Source organism: Diuraphis noxia, unplaced genomic scaffold (assembly GCF_037042655.1).
Source record: "Diuraphis noxia isolate RWA-SAM2 unplaced genomic scaffold, SU_Dnox_SAM2 contig0007, whole genome shotgun sequence".
In the NCBI taxonomy this organism is placed as follows: Eukaryota; Metazoa; Arthropoda; class Insecta; order Hemiptera; family Aphididae; genus Diuraphis; species Diuraphis noxia.
This window is the reverse complement of record NW_028301717.1, coordinates 1,787,361-1,805,391: the sequence shown is the minus strand read 5'-3', so window position 1 is coordinate 1,805,391 and position 18,031 is coordinate 1,787,361. Positions and strand designations below refer to the sequence as shown.

At 35.5% G+C, this 18,031-nt stretch overlaps 1 protein-coding gene across 1 annotated transcript in view; it reads left to right on the top strand.

The window, feature by feature from the left end:
• LOC149054383 (uncharacterized) overlaps window positions 1–17,351 on the top strand; it is a 138,733-nt gene extending 121,382 nt beyond the window's left edge. Inside the window, exons 5-9 of the mRNA XM_089230374.1 lie at window positions 302–2,422; window positions 2,947–3,089; window positions 4,031–4,193; window positions 6,412–6,580; window positions 14,896–17,351. Of these exons, the coding sequence (XP_089086500.1) occupies window positions 302–2,422; window positions 2,947–3,089; window positions 4,031–4,193; window positions 6,412–6,580; window positions 14,896–15,085 (2,786 nt within the window). The 3' untranslated portion in view covers window positions 15,086–17,351. The remainder of the gene's footprint in view (window positions 1–301; window positions 2,423–2,946; window positions 3,090–4,030; window positions 4,194–6,411; window positions 6,581–14,895) is intronic.
• The last annotated feature ends 680 nt before the right edge of the window (window positions 17,352–18,031 follow it).

Genomic DNA, 18,031 nt, shown 5'->3' with positions numbered 1-18,031 from the left:
CCGGGAAAATGTTTAAAAATTTTATTTTTAAGTCTTATTTCTTTTTGTGTTTTAAATAGTCCTTTCCGTAGAGAGCTTGCGCAGGTCATAGGCTTTTCTGACTCCATAAGAACCCAATACAATAATACTATGCCTCTCTTTAATATTGGTTTCCCTCCGAAACTTTATATTCTATGGGGTGTCCGTTATGGGAGGTTTCACCTATGATCGATATGTTTATAGTTACAATATTATATTATACTTGCAGTGCATATAAGATGAAATGTTTTTATGTAATCGTGTTTTTATTATTGATTCGCAGGGTACTACCAACCGGCCGGGCCGCTGATCACACACCACCTGGTGCCACACCACGTGCACTTGCACCACCCGTCACACGTGAAACAGTCGCTGGCCCCACCTTTGGTGCCCACACCACCGTCGTCGGCCGGCACTGCCGCACCACCGCCCGCCGAGTCGTCCGACACCGAAGTGGTGCCGGTCAGATCAACGTCGGTCCCGACACCGCCCGGTTATCGATACCAGCCGCAGGGACCGTACCATCCACCGCCGCTGCCGTCGTACTACCCGTCGCCGCCGGCATCGGCCAGTCTCCAGTATCCGCCGCCGCCACCACCACAGGTGCCGGCCCACCACTACCTACCGGAGCCACCCAACCCGTGCGCGTATCCAGGCGGGCCGCACCACCAGCCCGGCTACTTCCATCACAGCCGTAGCTCGCCATACCACCACATACCGTTCCACCACAGACGGCCGCCGGCAGCGCCGCCTTACGGACAGGCCGGTGGACCGCCCACGTACTATCACGAGTACTACGGGCCTCCGCCACCGGGACAGCCGCCGGCGCCAACCGGTTCGCCAGCGGTACAACAGCAGCAAATGTTGGTTGCCATCACCAGGCCCGGCGTTGACCGGCCGGATCATCATCCGGCAGCGCCGCCGCCGCAGCAGCAGCAACCACAGCCGCAGCCGCCGACGCCGCAGCAGCACCAACAACACCTGCAGCACCAGCAACACCTGCAACATCTACAGCAGCAGCATCACCACCAGCAGCAGCAACAGTCCCTGCCGCCGCCGGACACTTACCCGGCGCCGCAACCACTTTACTACTCGCCCTACGGTGCGCCGCCCGGGCCGTCTTGCTACTCGTCTGCCCCACCTCGCACCTACGCCGTAGACCCAACGTACCATTCGTGTCCGTGCCCAATGCAATCGTGTCCCAATCCAAAAAACGGACATACTGGCCCGCTTACTGGTGCAGTCAGTAAGGGGCCAAAACATCATTCGACAGTAGTTACACTTCCGCCTGTGGCATTGGCACTGCCGCAGGAGCCTCCGCGGGCCCACGGCCCGCCGAGCCCAGCCAGAGGGAGCGCCGGCGTGCCCGGACCACCGCGGTCCGCGAACTCCGGCAGCCCGTGCAAGCAAGTACCGTGGTGCATGAGTCCGCTGAGCCCAGCCCGCGCGTCTGTGCAACACCTGGCCCCCCAGTCCCCGGCTATGCTGGCCGCCAAGAACCCCACCTCCGAGTGGAACAACATCGTCGCCGAAGAGAAGTGCGATACCACCGGCCTGTTGGCCATCGGCAAAGTCCTCAGCCAGTCCGTACTGGGTCTGGACCAGCCGATCGACCATCACGAAGTCGTTGTGCCGAAAGTCGAACCTATCGACGACGAGCAACAGCCACAATCGTATTACACGCTCAAGGTGGACATGGCCAGCGAAGGGGACGGCGATTCCGCGTCTTCGGCCGACGACGACGGTGGTCTTCATCAGACTATCGACTTGTCGACCAAGTCGCGAGAACGCCTGGAAGTGACTACTACTGTATACTGCAACCCACCGGTCAACAACAACGACAATATCGACAATAACAACACCATCAGCAACAACAACAACAACAACAACAGTTATTATAACATAAACGTAGACGGCGACAAAATAGTGATGAAGGGATCCGCGAAAAGGAAGAAACCCAATCCTATGCAGATCGTATTGGCGAAAAAATCGAAAATACAAGAAGAAATCGAAGACGTGGACGGTAATGGCGACGAAGACGCGGTTGCCATTGTCGTCCGCGAAGATGAAGACGACTGTAAAGAAAACGTAGAAGAGACGACTATGACGACGGCGGCGCCAATGACCACGTCTACTTCGCCGACATTGATGGAAGACGAACCTCCGGTGCAGCCGATAACCGCGGTCAACCGGAAGAACAGCATCAAATCGACGGAGCTCAAGTCCGAACAAGAGAAATTGGACGAGTGCATGACCGAAGAGATTTTGCGGTCGGTGTTGACGGACGAGAGCGACGGTGACGACATGATCACCGAGGCTTTTGTCAAGAAAAAAGGCGTGTCAAAGAAAACGAAAAAAGGCAGAAAAGACCGGAAAAACGGAGGGAACAAGAAAGAAATGACCGGTGAGCCAATGATTATTTTTATATTTATGATTATCCTTTAATAAGGTACCGTCCGGCCAAAGTCGGTTTTTGGCCTTGGACGGTTGCAAATGTTGTAAATTATTATCAATAAATTACTTTTCTTTTCGGGGAGGATGAAGGCCTAGACGGCACTTGTGCTAAATCTGGCCCTTCAAGGGGTATGCAGCTGTTTCCAAATTTTTTATAGGCCGGAGGGATGGCTCCATCCAATGCGTAAAATGAACTAGTATTTTAGTATTTATTAAAACATAATATAGTTAATATTTAATAGTATTACAATAAATACCGTTATTGATTTTTTGTGAGTGAGCTGGTTATTGGGTGGTATATCGTATATCGGACAATCATTTAAAGTTTTCCACGCCACAGGACTAGCGTGTTCGTATAATATGGTAGTGATGGGTAGTAAAATAATATATTGGATCTCGCTATATATGTGGACTGGTTTTTTTCTTTATTTCATTCATCGCAATATGGTTATTTTTGTTTCTCATATGTACCAGATGCTATGAAGAGGGAACTAGAACAGAAGATGCGTGAAGAGTTCGCGCAGCTGTCCCGGCTCAAGAACCAAGACCTGGCGCCCAGGTGGTCCAACGGTTGGATATGGCAGGGAAAACCGTTCAAACGTCCCGTTTACCTTGAGGTATGTAACGAAAAACCCTATCACTACATTTATTATAATTTATGACCGTTTAAAAATTCATGAATATCGTTTAGAAAGTTTATTTTACTGATGATAGAAATAAAAAGCTACGATAAAATAAGACTAGTTCATTCCAATATTTTCAATTACTTTCGTGTACCCTCGGCAACACAATTAACAATTATTTTTACCGTTTAAATATTTCCACTGTAAGATATATTATTCTGAATTAATAACTAAGAAATAATGAAATACTGGTGGACGAAGGTAAACCGTGTGCAATTAAAATTATTTTATATAACAACTTTTTATCCCAAATTAGAAATGTTTCAAGAGAATTTGATAAAAACAAAATATCCGTGGATAAACAGCATAATATTATCTTGAAATTAATTGAATTTATATCTTTCGCACTTTATATTGTATGTATTTATACTGCTGAGTGATTATATATTTAATATTTAAAATAATTAAAATCCTTTTCGATATCTTGTGTAGGTCAAGACTTATATATACGTTTTACGTGTTATATCGGGTGCCTATATTATATATATTTAGTTGTTTACCTATCTAGGTAAATACGTTTTCCATAACCTTTGTTCTTGCATTCTATTTTACATATTATTTTAACTTAACGCGGAAAACCGTAAGGGTATGATTATAAGACTATCCTTTGAAAACACATATTACTTTTTAATGTGATTAATAATCACCATACAGCTTAACGTCTATATATATCGGACACTTGAACACTAAAATCTGTTGTTTTTTGCCCCAAAAAAAGTCCGATTTTTGGATACCTATTTCACTGTATTTAGTGTTTAATCTGTATAATTATGTTATAGACGATTCCGAGAGTGGGATAGAATAATATTATGCGTAATCGTAGTTAAAAAAAACAATAGGTAATATTAATATCGTGTTTTTGTCGGTGCACGCAGAACGACGATACACCAGTGTTGAGGAAATGTTACCCGTGCATGCGTCACATGCAAGGCGACACCATATACGCTAGGGACTGTGTACTTCTCAAGTCAGGTTCTCGGAAAAACGATTTGCCGTTCATCGCCAAAATCGCCAACTTGTGGGAAGACCCCGTCAACGGTAAGTTCTACATTATTATGATTATTATTAGTAGTTTTAATAGTTGTAGTAGTAATAGGGCACAATACTTGTAGCCATAAAAAATCACCAAACATGCATTTTTGAAAGAAAAACAAGAATATATTTATTTATTTTTCATATATTATATTAAACTGAATTTATTATTTTGAATTACATAATTTTATTTGTTTTGCATGTTACAACTTATTAAATTTTATTGTGATTTATAAAATGATCGGGCTCCTTGGAATAACGTGTGCTAGGACCAGTTAAAAACCATAATACAACAAAAATAAGGAACAAATTAATGTTTTGGTTGTATAATTATTTAAAATAAAAACTTCAGACGAGAACAAAAATTGATAAAATCACTTGATAAGTTAATATACTCGTATGTATGGAATTTTTTTCTGGGATTCATTATTATTATTTGTTTTTATGTGTCATCACGTGACCAACTATACGGGTTTAATATAGAATAATTTAAATAATTTGTAATGTTGAAATAAAAATACCCTCTCAATAAAAGTTGGCTTAACACATCGCCTGCTATTAGAATACTGTTGGAGGTCGGGTTGCTTTTATTGTAGGTACATATTATGTAATCTAAAATTTGCACCCGCGTAAAAAAAGGTAATGATTGAATTTCATTAGAACTTTTTTTGGCATTCCTTGAATAGTTAGTGTAAACAGTGGAATTTGTATTTTTCGATACAACACGGTTGTGTTAAATGAAACCTAAATCAATGTACTTTACACAAACGGAAAATTTCATGGATATATATCACATTGTGGATTGGTTGAGTTAAAACCGTTTAAAATTGTTTAGATAGGCATTCAAACGTTAAATCAAATATATCGCACACTTTTCATGAATTATTATTTAAATAGGTGGTTTCATCGTATGTAGTGTGTGTGTGTTTTTTTTATATGCTTTGAAGTATTGCTACTACTAATGGAATGCAATTATAATTATTACGAACTGTATAATATGTTGATAAATTATTCAACAAGTGAATTATACATTTTATGAAAAAAAAAAAAATTAACATTACAGAGAGCCGTCAGTGTAAAACGAATGTGTAATTATGTAAAATGTTTAATATTCGTAAAAAAACTCAATCGTTTATACTTTCTTAACAATTTGTAAACTCAGCATCACGAAACTTCGAAAAGTGTGTAATAATATATTGTGTATCTAATACCCATATTCACAACGTGTACCAACTACAAATAGACGACGAATAAAAACCAATTACCTGTGGACCGTGGTTGTTATTTTATAGCTTAAAATGATTTAAAATGGTTGTTGATTACACATGTATGTCACCATATTATAATTATTATTGATTGATAATTCAAGTAATATTAAGTATTAACCGAGTATCTTCTATTAAATATTTCGGCTTTGATTTTGAGTTACCATTAAAATGCATTGCGATTCATTGAACACAACAAACTTGTTGTTGTTACCCGTCTTACGTGATTGCTTTTCCGTGAATTTTGGGTACCTCGGTAAAAGTTTGCCTTGATGAATTGCTTAAAATAAAAATATTCTAAAGAATAGCCAAAAAAAAAATAAAATAACCAATAAAATCCAATTCCATCATTTGAATATTGTATAATACAAGATATTTTGAATATTATAATGAAAATAATGATTGGGTTATTCCGTTTCACCGTATATAATTGAAAACATATTCCTCATTGGATTAATAAAAATAACGAGTTAGGGTCACTTAATAGTTGTTCGATGTTGTACCCTATTTTTTATGACAAATAATAATATATACCCAAGCGTATAGCTATTCGACTGTTCCCGATTTATGCGTACTACGAATATTACCAACGAGTGCAAATCGACCAGATGAGTGGTATATATAATATCGATCGTTTGCTACAAAATAATTACAGCGGCAGTGATTTGAATTTTGGAATACCTTCCCCTCTCGGCCGGCCCTCACATTTATTCAAAAATATATTATCGGATACTACTTAATTGTATTACGAAGATTGATGACGGTGACTACGGCGGAGAGTATAGTGCGTGAGCTCCCTACGATTTATATTTAAAACACCCGCACACACTCCCCAAAAAGAAACCTGGCTACGCGCCCGAATGATAATAATAATATACTGTAAATATTATATATATATATATATATATATATTAATTTACTCGTTTTAACCGTTGTTAATGTATGACGTGTGTTCGCAGGAGAAATGATGATGTCACTGCTGTGGTACTACAGGCCAGAACACACGAAACAGGGACGGTTGAAGGAAGACATGCCCGACGAGCTGTTTGCTTCCAAGCACAGAGACGTCAACAGCGTGGCGTGCATCGACGACCGGTGTTACGTGTTGACGTTCAACGAGTACTGCAGGTCCGTGTCTTATCTATGTCGTATTATATCAAATTATATGCCGATATCATAATATCGTAATTATTTGCTGAAACTTTTCTCCGGACCCGTTGACTCGAAACTTATCACCGCGTGCCCTGAGTATGAACTTGACGAGTAGATAAAGACAGTACATCACCAAAACCACATCCGGGGTGCTTCCAGTTAGGGTCACATAAACTCTTATACTCGGCCGATCGGTTTGATTTTACATGAAATACTCGTATTACGATTTAATCTAGATCAGGCCGAAATGTTGGCATTCCAGAATTCAATGGTAGTATACCGCGCGAGATTCGGTAATTATTACTGTATTGTTACAAAATCACCGTCGATATTTAAATTTTTAATATTTATATGTAAAAAAAATTAGTTTTTTTTATTTATTTCGTTACAATGGGACCGAGTTTGAATGATGTACTCAATATAATTCCACATAACGTGGACGTTCTAGATCAAGCGGATCTCGCATCATAAATTTTTGAATGAATTCTTAATTTTCCCGAGAATCGCCAAAAATATATTATCATACCATTTATACCGGTGTGGGCTGCTATGGACATTTTAAATGATGTAAACCTTTTTAGTTTGGGATAAATCCACTGGCGCATAAGATGTATAGATTTAAGGTAGTCTATAGAAAAATCGACGCAATTGTCAAACACCGATTATAAACGCTTTTAATTAAATAATTAAACCTACTGACACAGTTTATTTGTATCGGGTTCAACCATGTTTTTGATACCTATATACGACTCTGCTACCCTACCTGCAAATCGATTATTTATAAACTACAATTTGACTGCGTGCATTCAGCTTTCACCCCCGTCGATAAATATCTAGTTCGGCATAATCATCGGCATTGGACTATTATCTGCAGTGCCTTGACCTAATAGGTTAAGTTTTTACCAAAGTATTAACCCTGTGTAATTAATTATTATTATTTCTATTCTATTTTCGACTCCAAAACCGCGTGTTACGAGTGTGGGGCGTCCATATTATTGTATCGTCATTCGTCGTGCATATTATAATATGGATGGTCCAACTCGGCGATTTTTATTATTAAACTCCGTCACCTTCGCTACAATAAAGTATTAACATCGATGGTCTCCACGAAATTTTTCATAATAATATACTGATTATACGGCGCAAAAAAAGTAAAAAATAAATAAACAGTAATCCTTCCCATTTACGATAATACAGGTCGCGACTTTTACACCTAAATTCCATAAACTTGTGACGAATGTATTGTTCCCGAACGACACGCTACTCTTTCGTAACAATAATACTATAATCTGATAGAATATTATTAATTGTAATGTACTAATGTATATCACCTCCGCCACGATATCGGTTCGATTTATTTAATAATAATATTATTATTTTATAAACACTAGAAATATAATGTTATTATGATTGTATTTAGTATAGGTGTTTTTTTGCCACAATATTGACCTAATAATAATAGTAGATATATACCTATAATGGACGACGATAGCATACGTCATTTCTGGTAATATCGATTTTCGTCAACAACAACAATATAGTAAACAGTACTATGGTATTTATTTTTATGGTACGCATAATAATAGGTATTTTTTTCGACTTGACGTTTTATTTTCTTCCTGATATTCGCTCTTCACAATATAGATAAATACTTTTGAATAATATATATTATGCAGCATTGGATAAAATCACACAATATTAGCAAATGATTCAAGTTTAAAAATACCTATCGAACAATTATCATAATTTCAAATTGATAAAGGGCGTTCTAAAAAATTATTAAATCTATTGAATTTGTCAATTGAGGGTTAAAACACAAATACAACTACATTATTCATATAATATAACTATGTACAACAAAACTACAATCACTGCAAGTGAGAAACTGCAGTCCACGGTTGATATTTTCAGTTGGTTATAATAAATTTATTTTAAATACTTTATAATATAATTTTATTGAGCTGATGGTATTATATTTTTATTTTTAGACACTTAACTATATATAATGAACGCATATATTTGATGAAATTCGGGAATTAAATCGAACCATCGAAATCGCCATATAATTATAATGTAATCCTTATATAAATTTTGACCGTCGGTTTTTCTACCCAATAAATTACCATCGATGGTGGCGCTCATAATTATAATATAATTTATGGTTTTTCGCTCAATTCTCGCTTGTAGTTTGCACACAGCAAAAGCGCACTCGGAAATCGCCAAGTGCAAACATCATAATAATATAGTCCTCTAATGTACGTGGGCCACGTCGGTGTGTGTGTCATTGGTTTGTCATAAAAACATTATTATACTCTAAATGAAGATAAAATAAAAAATCCGCACACGTCATCGACGGCGGCGGCAAATAGCTTGTCCGTCTGCGCACAAACTAATGCGATTCGAAATACCATTGCGGATAATAATAATAATATTTTATAAAAGATGATGGTTTCTCGAACACCGTGGACTTGGAAAGATTCGAACAGTTCAAAGTTCGTCGGAAATTAATACTCGAAATCAGTGATTAATATCGGTAAAATACGATTGCTCGCATTTTACCTTTTTCATAATACGATTGCGCACATTTTAATGGGACAATAGAACATACATTTTGGGTAAGATATATGCACGATTGCTCGTAAAACTTCATGTGATGTTGCCAAACTATGCATAATTTAATTTAGTAGTACTATATAAAAAAAAAATTGAAGGAAATTTAATTTTGCTTGATCTAAGAATTTTTAATAATAATTTAGTCAAAATTCATACAGATTCAATGCAATTAAGAATAAAATAGACGAACAAATCATAAAATGCATATAAAAAATATCCTAATATGTTAATTAATGTATACCATCAAGGCATCAACAGTCAAAAAATAAAACGAGATTATAATATTATTTTTACAATTTTTTAGGTTTATAAAGCTGGCTTTATTGGTTAGGTTATGTTCTGGCTAATTTCACTTAAATAAATAATTACTTCGTCAGGGGTGTTGTTATTTTTATAATTATTATATAAACTAATAGTTTTATTATTGAGTAGCTTATCTTTTTTTGCCATTTTAATAATAGAACCTTGTGAAAATGTAGGTAACTCAACTACATACATATGAGTATATGGTGGGAATTCAAAATTACGATAAAAAATGAGATAATCAGATAAATACGACAATAATTATTATCTTAGAATTTGTATCATCGTGTTATTAAATTTGGCAACATTGCACGATTGTGTAATCGTATTTAACACGCGCAATCGTAAACCAAAAGGGTACGCGCGCAATCGTATTCTACCCATTAATATTATTATAATTTATAATATGTTTTAAGAGTTTGCACTTAAAAAATAGGTACAGACTATACTTTTGTTTAAACTTAATTTAAAGTTCGAAAAAAATTCTTGTTAAACTATATTGATTCCAATTTGGTTTCAAGTTCAAATACAAATTCGAGTTCGTGAAAATTTAAGTTCGACCAATCCCCAAATATTATTATCGTTTATCGTTGCGTTTTAGGGCTCGTACTACGGTAAATACTATAGTTTGTTGTTGTTGTTGTTGTTGCTGCTGTTGTAATCGTTGTTTTTATATTTATTATTATTATCAGAGGTCCACCGTCCGACTCATCTGCCTGCCATCCGGTGCAGTACTTAACCTAAAATCGTACATCGATTAAGCACGCTCTGCCGTCCTCGCAGGTTTTGTATCGCGAATGACCGCTTGTGCGTGATGTATGATAATTTTTAATATTATTAGACAAAACTATCTATTTTACCTAAATGACTTAATGTATATATTTAAATATTATTCAATTCAATTTTTGTGGTTTTTGAAAACAGATGGCCATTTTATTTGATTTTTTTCCTTTTGTTTCATCAACACTGCAATCCATATAAATTGGATGCGGGTAGGATGGTTTTTTTCTAAGCCCTAAAATGACTTTTAATAGGACTAAAGGACTTGAGTAAAAACAAACAAATGGTTTCGATTTCGATGAATAAATTATTTGGGCTGCAACATGTTTGCGCACATTCTACAATTTTTACCTGAAAAATCGGAACTTGTTTGCGCACACAGTTATATTAAATGTAAAACTGGTTTGCGCACACGAAAATAAGGAGTAATAGGAGTCAATAGAATCAGTCGACAGTCGAACATCGCATAAACTTATGGACAAGATATAGATCTGGCGAAATAGACCAAATGAAATACATAAAAATAATGGAAAACTGTTTTTACGGGAAATAATATTGACACGTTTACCAATCATATTATATTAAAATTTACACAAACAAGTATTATATTATATGCATTTTTAACATATAATAAATAAATTAACAATTATTATTAAAAAGCAAGTATTAACATGCATTTTTAACATAATATTATAAATGTATTAACAATTATTATTAAAAAGCAAGTATTAACAAGCATTTTTAACCATACCTATGAATATATTCATAGACAGTCCTAGCTAAGTCTGGTAAGTGAGAAGGAAAATGTATTTAAGTACTTAAATAATTTACTTATAAACAAACAAATATTAATATGGTAGGTATTAAACTATTAAGGTCTAAAAGGTTAGGCTAAAAGGTAACTGTGCGCAAACCATGTGCTTGGTTACGGTTCAACTGTTCCCAAACGAGTGGTAGTTTTGTGCCCAAATCAGTTGTCTTTTTGGTATTTCTGCGCAAACCAGTACCGCCCATTATTTGTGCCCGTTGTGCCACTGCAAACATCGATCGTCAATGCTCATAAACTGAGAGTTAGGCGAGTTAGCCATTGCCAAAAACAAAATTAAAATCACTTGTCACTAATAGTGTGTGGTGTGGCCAATTTAAATACATTTGCAACGCGCACATCGAACGCGATCATAATAATGTGGCCGGTGTTTTTTTTTTTTACGAGGATTATATTATTACATGATGTTTGCACTTGGCGATTTCCGAGTGCGCTTTTGCTGCGTGCAAACTGCAAGCGAGTAACCGTAAATTATATATTATGTAATTATGAGCGCTCCCGTCGATGATAATTAATTATTGTATTGTTAAAATATCATGGACGTGATGATGGTCCGTCATTGATGGATATCGGATCGGTTGCATTTCATTTTTGCTAGTTTTACGTACGAATTATATTCGTGTTTACAATCGTTTACTGGTAGTGCGTAGTATACTAGCGAATAATTATGATGTTATTATTATTATAATAACCTCTCACGGGAAATTGACATTGACAAGAAATAATAATAACAAAATCACTTTTCGCGTCACTGTAATATGCTGTAGCGGGCGCCAAGCGTTGGCCTCGGGGCAACTGATCGAAAAGCAAATCGTTGTACCTACGCCTAATCCGATTAATTGTTTTTTGATTTCGGAGATTTCGAACACCCTCCGTGAACCCTGCGAAACAGTCATCGACTTTAAAAGTACGTCCTATATATCACGAGGGTGGACTTGAATTATTTCTCCAAACATTTTTCGTGTATACGATCTGGGTGTGTGTGTGTATGTGTATACTTATGCCGCAGGCTGTTAGTATAGCTCATATTATATTATATAGAAAATTGAAAACGTCAGTGGAAATAAATTGTGTCGAGTGCGCCGCCGTCAACTCAACTGATTTCGTGTATTATATATATATTGGGATTGGTTATATATAGGCTCATATATTTATATAAATATTTACTACGTATATGATAGGGAATCGTAAATTTCAGTGGATACGAAAATATTCCAAAATCAACGAATTCGCACGTTTATTTTAAAAATTTCAAATACAAAATAAGCTTGTATATTAATACAATTCAATAATATATCAAAGTCTTAAAAACAAAAACCTTTACCATGTATAGTAAATATTATAATAGTATTATACAATCAGCTGAATCGGCCAAAGACAGCTCTCGTTGTTTAGAAGATAACCACAATATTATGCTATTGTATTAATTGAAATAAAATCTCAAATTTTATTAACCCAAAATTAATCTGCAGGGCTTGTTGCTTTCAATATATACATGTGAATATGTGGTACTTTCAGGTTTAAAATTAATTATGAAATGTCCATGAATCATTGTATTTTTAATACAGGTGTAAACGAGTAGCTCTGAGTATACGTGTATTTTATAAAAAGGATATTCGAAAGATTATTTGAAATCTGTTGTTACTGCAGTAAACCAGCGAAAAATTAAAAAAAATGATCACTGCCATCATTGTCTAAAACCACAAAAATATTATTGTTCGTGTCAGAAAAGCGGTCATGTCGACTTCCCAACAATCTTTAATATAATTTTATATAAAAAGAAACACTGCACTATTATTACATTTCGCTGATCACACCCCTTGCTGAAATAAAGCGGCAACCATAAACAATGCTCGATAATTCAAAGTTTGATTATTCGAAACTTTTGGTAATTCCGAGTAATTTTGCTCGCTCTCTAAAAATTTCTCGGTAATTGGAATAACACCATTGCATTTAGGTACAATTGGTAATTCGTAGTAAAATTTTAGGAAAAACAAGTCGTCAATAACACGCACGACAATATTCCAAGTTCAACGCTCGGCCAAGTGTATGTTCGCCCAAATTATATTTCTTATAATCTTATCGTTAATAATTTACCTTACAACTGTGTGTGAATTTATAGCTTATTATTTCCAAAACTAGGTAATTCGAATTATTTGTTCTGCCCTTTTGATATTTCGAACCCTTGGTAATTCGGAATTTTTTTCGCGAGTCCCACCAACTTGGAATCGTCGTGAGTCATCCACAGCAGTAATAATATATTATTATATGCGTATACATACGATTGACTTCAGTTTCGTCCATTTTGTGCGGTCTATCGTAACATTATAATATGCAAAACTTTCTTTAATTTATTTTGAACGCTAGTTGGGTAGGTTGATACTTACATAGAACAGCCGCATGTCAGCCCACTAAGGTATCCCAGTCGCATATCGCATCGTGAGATACTCTTAATAATGATAATAATGATTTACGCCGCACAATTCCCACCAGAGAATTCAAATGCGAAAAGGTCGCCATTTGGGTTTTGTGGGGAATTAATTCGAGAGCGTTCGTTAATAATACGAACGTCATCTCGGAACACCGATCAACTGACACGATGGGTACGACACTTTTATTGTGTACATAATATTATAATGCACAGTTTTATTTGCTCGTGACAAGACACGTGTTATGAACAAGATCGAACAAGTACGTTCTACTTATTGAAACTACCGCAATGTTTGAATTTGTGTGAATGACAAGAATTTTGTGTTTCCTCGAAGGCTTACCCGCCAATTTCAAGCGACAAATTTACAATTGACGGTACGTCAAAGCAGTACAGTAACCGCTGCAGTAATATTTATATGATATTATTATTCAATCAAATGTGGAATATAGAATTCATAACAATATTTGAGCCTTTGGATTTTAAAGTAAAAAATTGAAATCGATCGGTAAAGATCGCGGACTGAAAATCGTGACATTACACATTGTTATGGATTCCAAAAAACCGCCGTCGTGGTGATGATTTTTTACTCTACAAAATCGTATATAATAATATTATATTATTATAATAAGCGTAATTGTCGAGTGTTTTATATTAAAAGCAATACGACCGTATCATATAATATAATATTATGATATCACATGACCGATTTGACGATATTACTTGCCGCGCGTATTGCGTATTGCGCAATATTATGCTTGCCAATTAAAGTTTTTTTTAAAATCCAATCCTCCCCCCACACACATAACTAAGACCAAAACTCTCTTATATACGCAACTACTGTGTACTTATTAGCTAAAGATGAGAATACCTAGCCCCCCCATGTTTATTTCGAAAATTCGAAATGGACACAAAAATGACCATACTAGCTCTGTCCAGCGAGAGAACTCGCCGGTTTTTCCCCCCTCCCCTGGCGATCACCCTGCTATCGAAACTGGTTCCCCTATGGCTGGGCGTCGCGTTGAGATGCGTAAAAAAACATCAAAATTTAGTCGGTACGCGGCGCGTTCTCTCGCTGGATAGAATATGATAATAATATGTAGATTAGCGTTTGACGGTACATGCCAGTTGCGGTATATACAATTAAAAACGTAGGAATATTATAACCTCTCCCCCCAAAAAAAAAAATTTTAAAAATGTCTTCTCAAGTTCAGCCTATGATTACGTATTATTATTGCAGTGACACTAACAATCATTGAATTGTATATTATAATATCATAATATATTATTATCATGAAAATCAACTAACCATATTGTGTTTCTGTTTTCGTCACTTCGCAGGCACCGGAAGCACGTGAAGTCGGTACAAGAGAACTTGGTGCTGTGCAAGGCGGTGGTGCCGCCGTTGCGCGAGGCCAACCCGCGGGCCAGACAGCTGCCCGGCGACGGCGCGCCGGCCGATCTGATATTCTTCTGCCGCCGCGTGTACGATTGCCGGCAGAAACGGCTGCTGAAGAAGCCGACGCTCTGACCTAGACGCCTCCGCCGCGCCATCGTCCTCCTCGCCGCGCACCATCGCCGACGCCGTCTCCGCGGTTTTTCCACGCCACGGTCGTCGTGCATATATTATTTATTATTATGACTATTTTACTATTATTACGTGTACCGTTTCGATATTTGTATTCGCTCTTTTCTTAAATTATTATTATTATTATTATTTTATTGTCGAACGTTGCACGACGAGATGCTACGCGCGACATCATAATATTACATTATATATTATCTGTACGACCGATTTATGGGCAACAAAAAAAAAAAGAAAATTTTTTTTTTTTACCGTTTCGTGTTCTCGCGAAGCCCGAAATAAACCCCTCCGGACGGGATCGTCGGCCCCGAGACTAAAAACGGATAGCTATAGTATAATAATATTATTTTGTATATACATATACTATTATTATGTGTGCAACGCCTGCTGTATGTGACGATCGGGAGAGAAATTTTTTTGTATTTTTGAAAGACAAATTATTTTAAGATCGAAAGCGTTTTCGACAGCGGGCAGGGTTCTAGACGAGAGATTCCCAATCGCCTCATCAACGACGAGTTCGTGTATTAATGTGTAAAACGAAATTATTATTTTATTGCGTATTATTACGCAGCCGATTTTACTCTTTATATTTTTTTTATCAAAAAATCGTTTTTGACGGAAAATTGTCTCGCCACTCACCCGCAATCGCGCGTTCGTCGTCTGCTGCGCGCTACATTATAATATTATATGTATAATAATATTATATTTGATATATAAATAAAATAATGGCCTCACGCTCCTCTTTACCACCTACCTCTTCTTTTATTCTCATCGAGTCTTATTATTATTCTTATTTTTACGCAAATCAGTTGATTTTATTTTTTATTATTATATATTATTATCATTATAATTACTACTATACGCATACATAAAATTATGATTTTTTGTACGACGTGCACATCTTAATTTATACAAAATATGGTATAAGATACCAATGATGATGATGATGATGGGCATTTCGGTTACTCGCGTACGTTTTATACCGCGGTCCAGTCGCGTGGTACACCCTCTCGCCGAACAACACTCGTCCAAAACTCTCCCCCCTATAACCATCCGACAATGTCTTCCTCTCTTTTTTTTCTGCAGTCCTACCTAAAGACGACACCTCGCCGACATCTGTTTCACTTAATTCAATTATGGATTATTTTTCGAATCATCATCATTAAGATTGGTGAACAGGCGACGATAAAATTAATTATTTAATATTATGCGATAAAAAGAATATTATTATATCCTCCGAGCCCACGTTGTATTTCGTTATTGTTTCCATCCACTAATTATTATTAATAATAACTATTCGAGCCACTCTTTCCATTCACCTCACTCACCCCCCGCCACCAATCAAACTCACTCGTACCCAAGTGTAACGACTCGACTACGAATACATAATATAATTATTATGTACCAATATTGTTTAAGTCCCGGTCGGAGGTATATTTTATACATATTTTGTTTTTTTTTTTTTTTACTTGAACGCTTTTTTATTATTATTTTTTTATTTTTTTAGTTTAGTCGCATAATTTCAATGTTTTTGCTTTATACAGACGTGTTGTTATAGATAACAAAAAAAAAAAACAAAACAAAACAAAACAAAAAATATTAAAAAATATTACATAATATTATTATATTATTATTAAATAATATTATTATTATACTATATTATTGATTCCTAATAACCAAGTATAATATGATAAATGTTAGAAAAAACGACAAACGATTAAAGAATTTGATTAAGTGATTAAAATTTAATAAAATGATATTTAAAAAAAAAATTAAATATATATATAAACACTATATATGGGTATAAAATATTTTATTTTTAGATATTTATGATGTGTAAATGGACCAATTTTTCGTGTATAAAATTTATTTCATCGTTCACATAGTTCCGGACTGACTCATGTAGCTTAAATATTATGTTTATTAGATAAAAGGTCATTTAGTTTGCAATAAATTTATGTAGTTATGATTTTTTTTTTCGGAGTGTAATATTTTGTGTTATTATATATCATTAATAATATAGCAATTCAGTTATATAAACACACACACACACACACACTTACATACTATTATACAAATATTATGTGTACTTAAAATGTTATCAATTTACATCCCTAAAAAATATTGTTTGGATTAAGTCACATATATAATAATATATTGTATAATTTTGAAATTCATTGAAAGTATAATATAACACTGATATTATATGAAATGTATTGCGTTATTCTTTTACGCATCAAAATAACTTATAAGTACTCAACATTTTTGAATATAGGTAGCAGCAGTGTTTTGGTGTATATTAATTTAATAGTACTTTTCCAAACAAAAACTACGTGTGGAATACTTTTGGCCAAGACCGTGAAAGCTAAGGTAAAAATGTTCGTTGGCTTCGACAACGCAGTGGTATTTAAATATGTATATTTTTTTGAACATGTAACGCGGTTGCTCCCAAAAGTATCTATTTCGTACCAATTTATACCTAGAGAAAAATGTTTCAGTTCGGGCAGTTGCCCTTATTGAACTGCTATTGTAAAAATATGTTAGGAGCCTTGTATTAAATTTTCAAATCTTAGATCTAAAAAGAAAATTTTTTATGAATTTATATCTAAGATAATTTGAACATTGCCGTATTTTTTACGTATTAAGTCAATATTTGAACTTCAAATACTAATAAAATAAAATTGTGCCTATGTATTTTTATAAATTTTTAATTACTATAAGAATAACTAATGAGGAACTTTGTATTCAATTTTCATGTATTTTGATAGGGCCAAAAAAATTTTATCAACCCTTCAAAAAAATTGTTCAGAAAAATTGAAAATTTCAGTTGTCTATAAATATCTCAAAAAAAGTCAAAATATTTTGAAAATTAAATCATGTAAAGAAAATGCC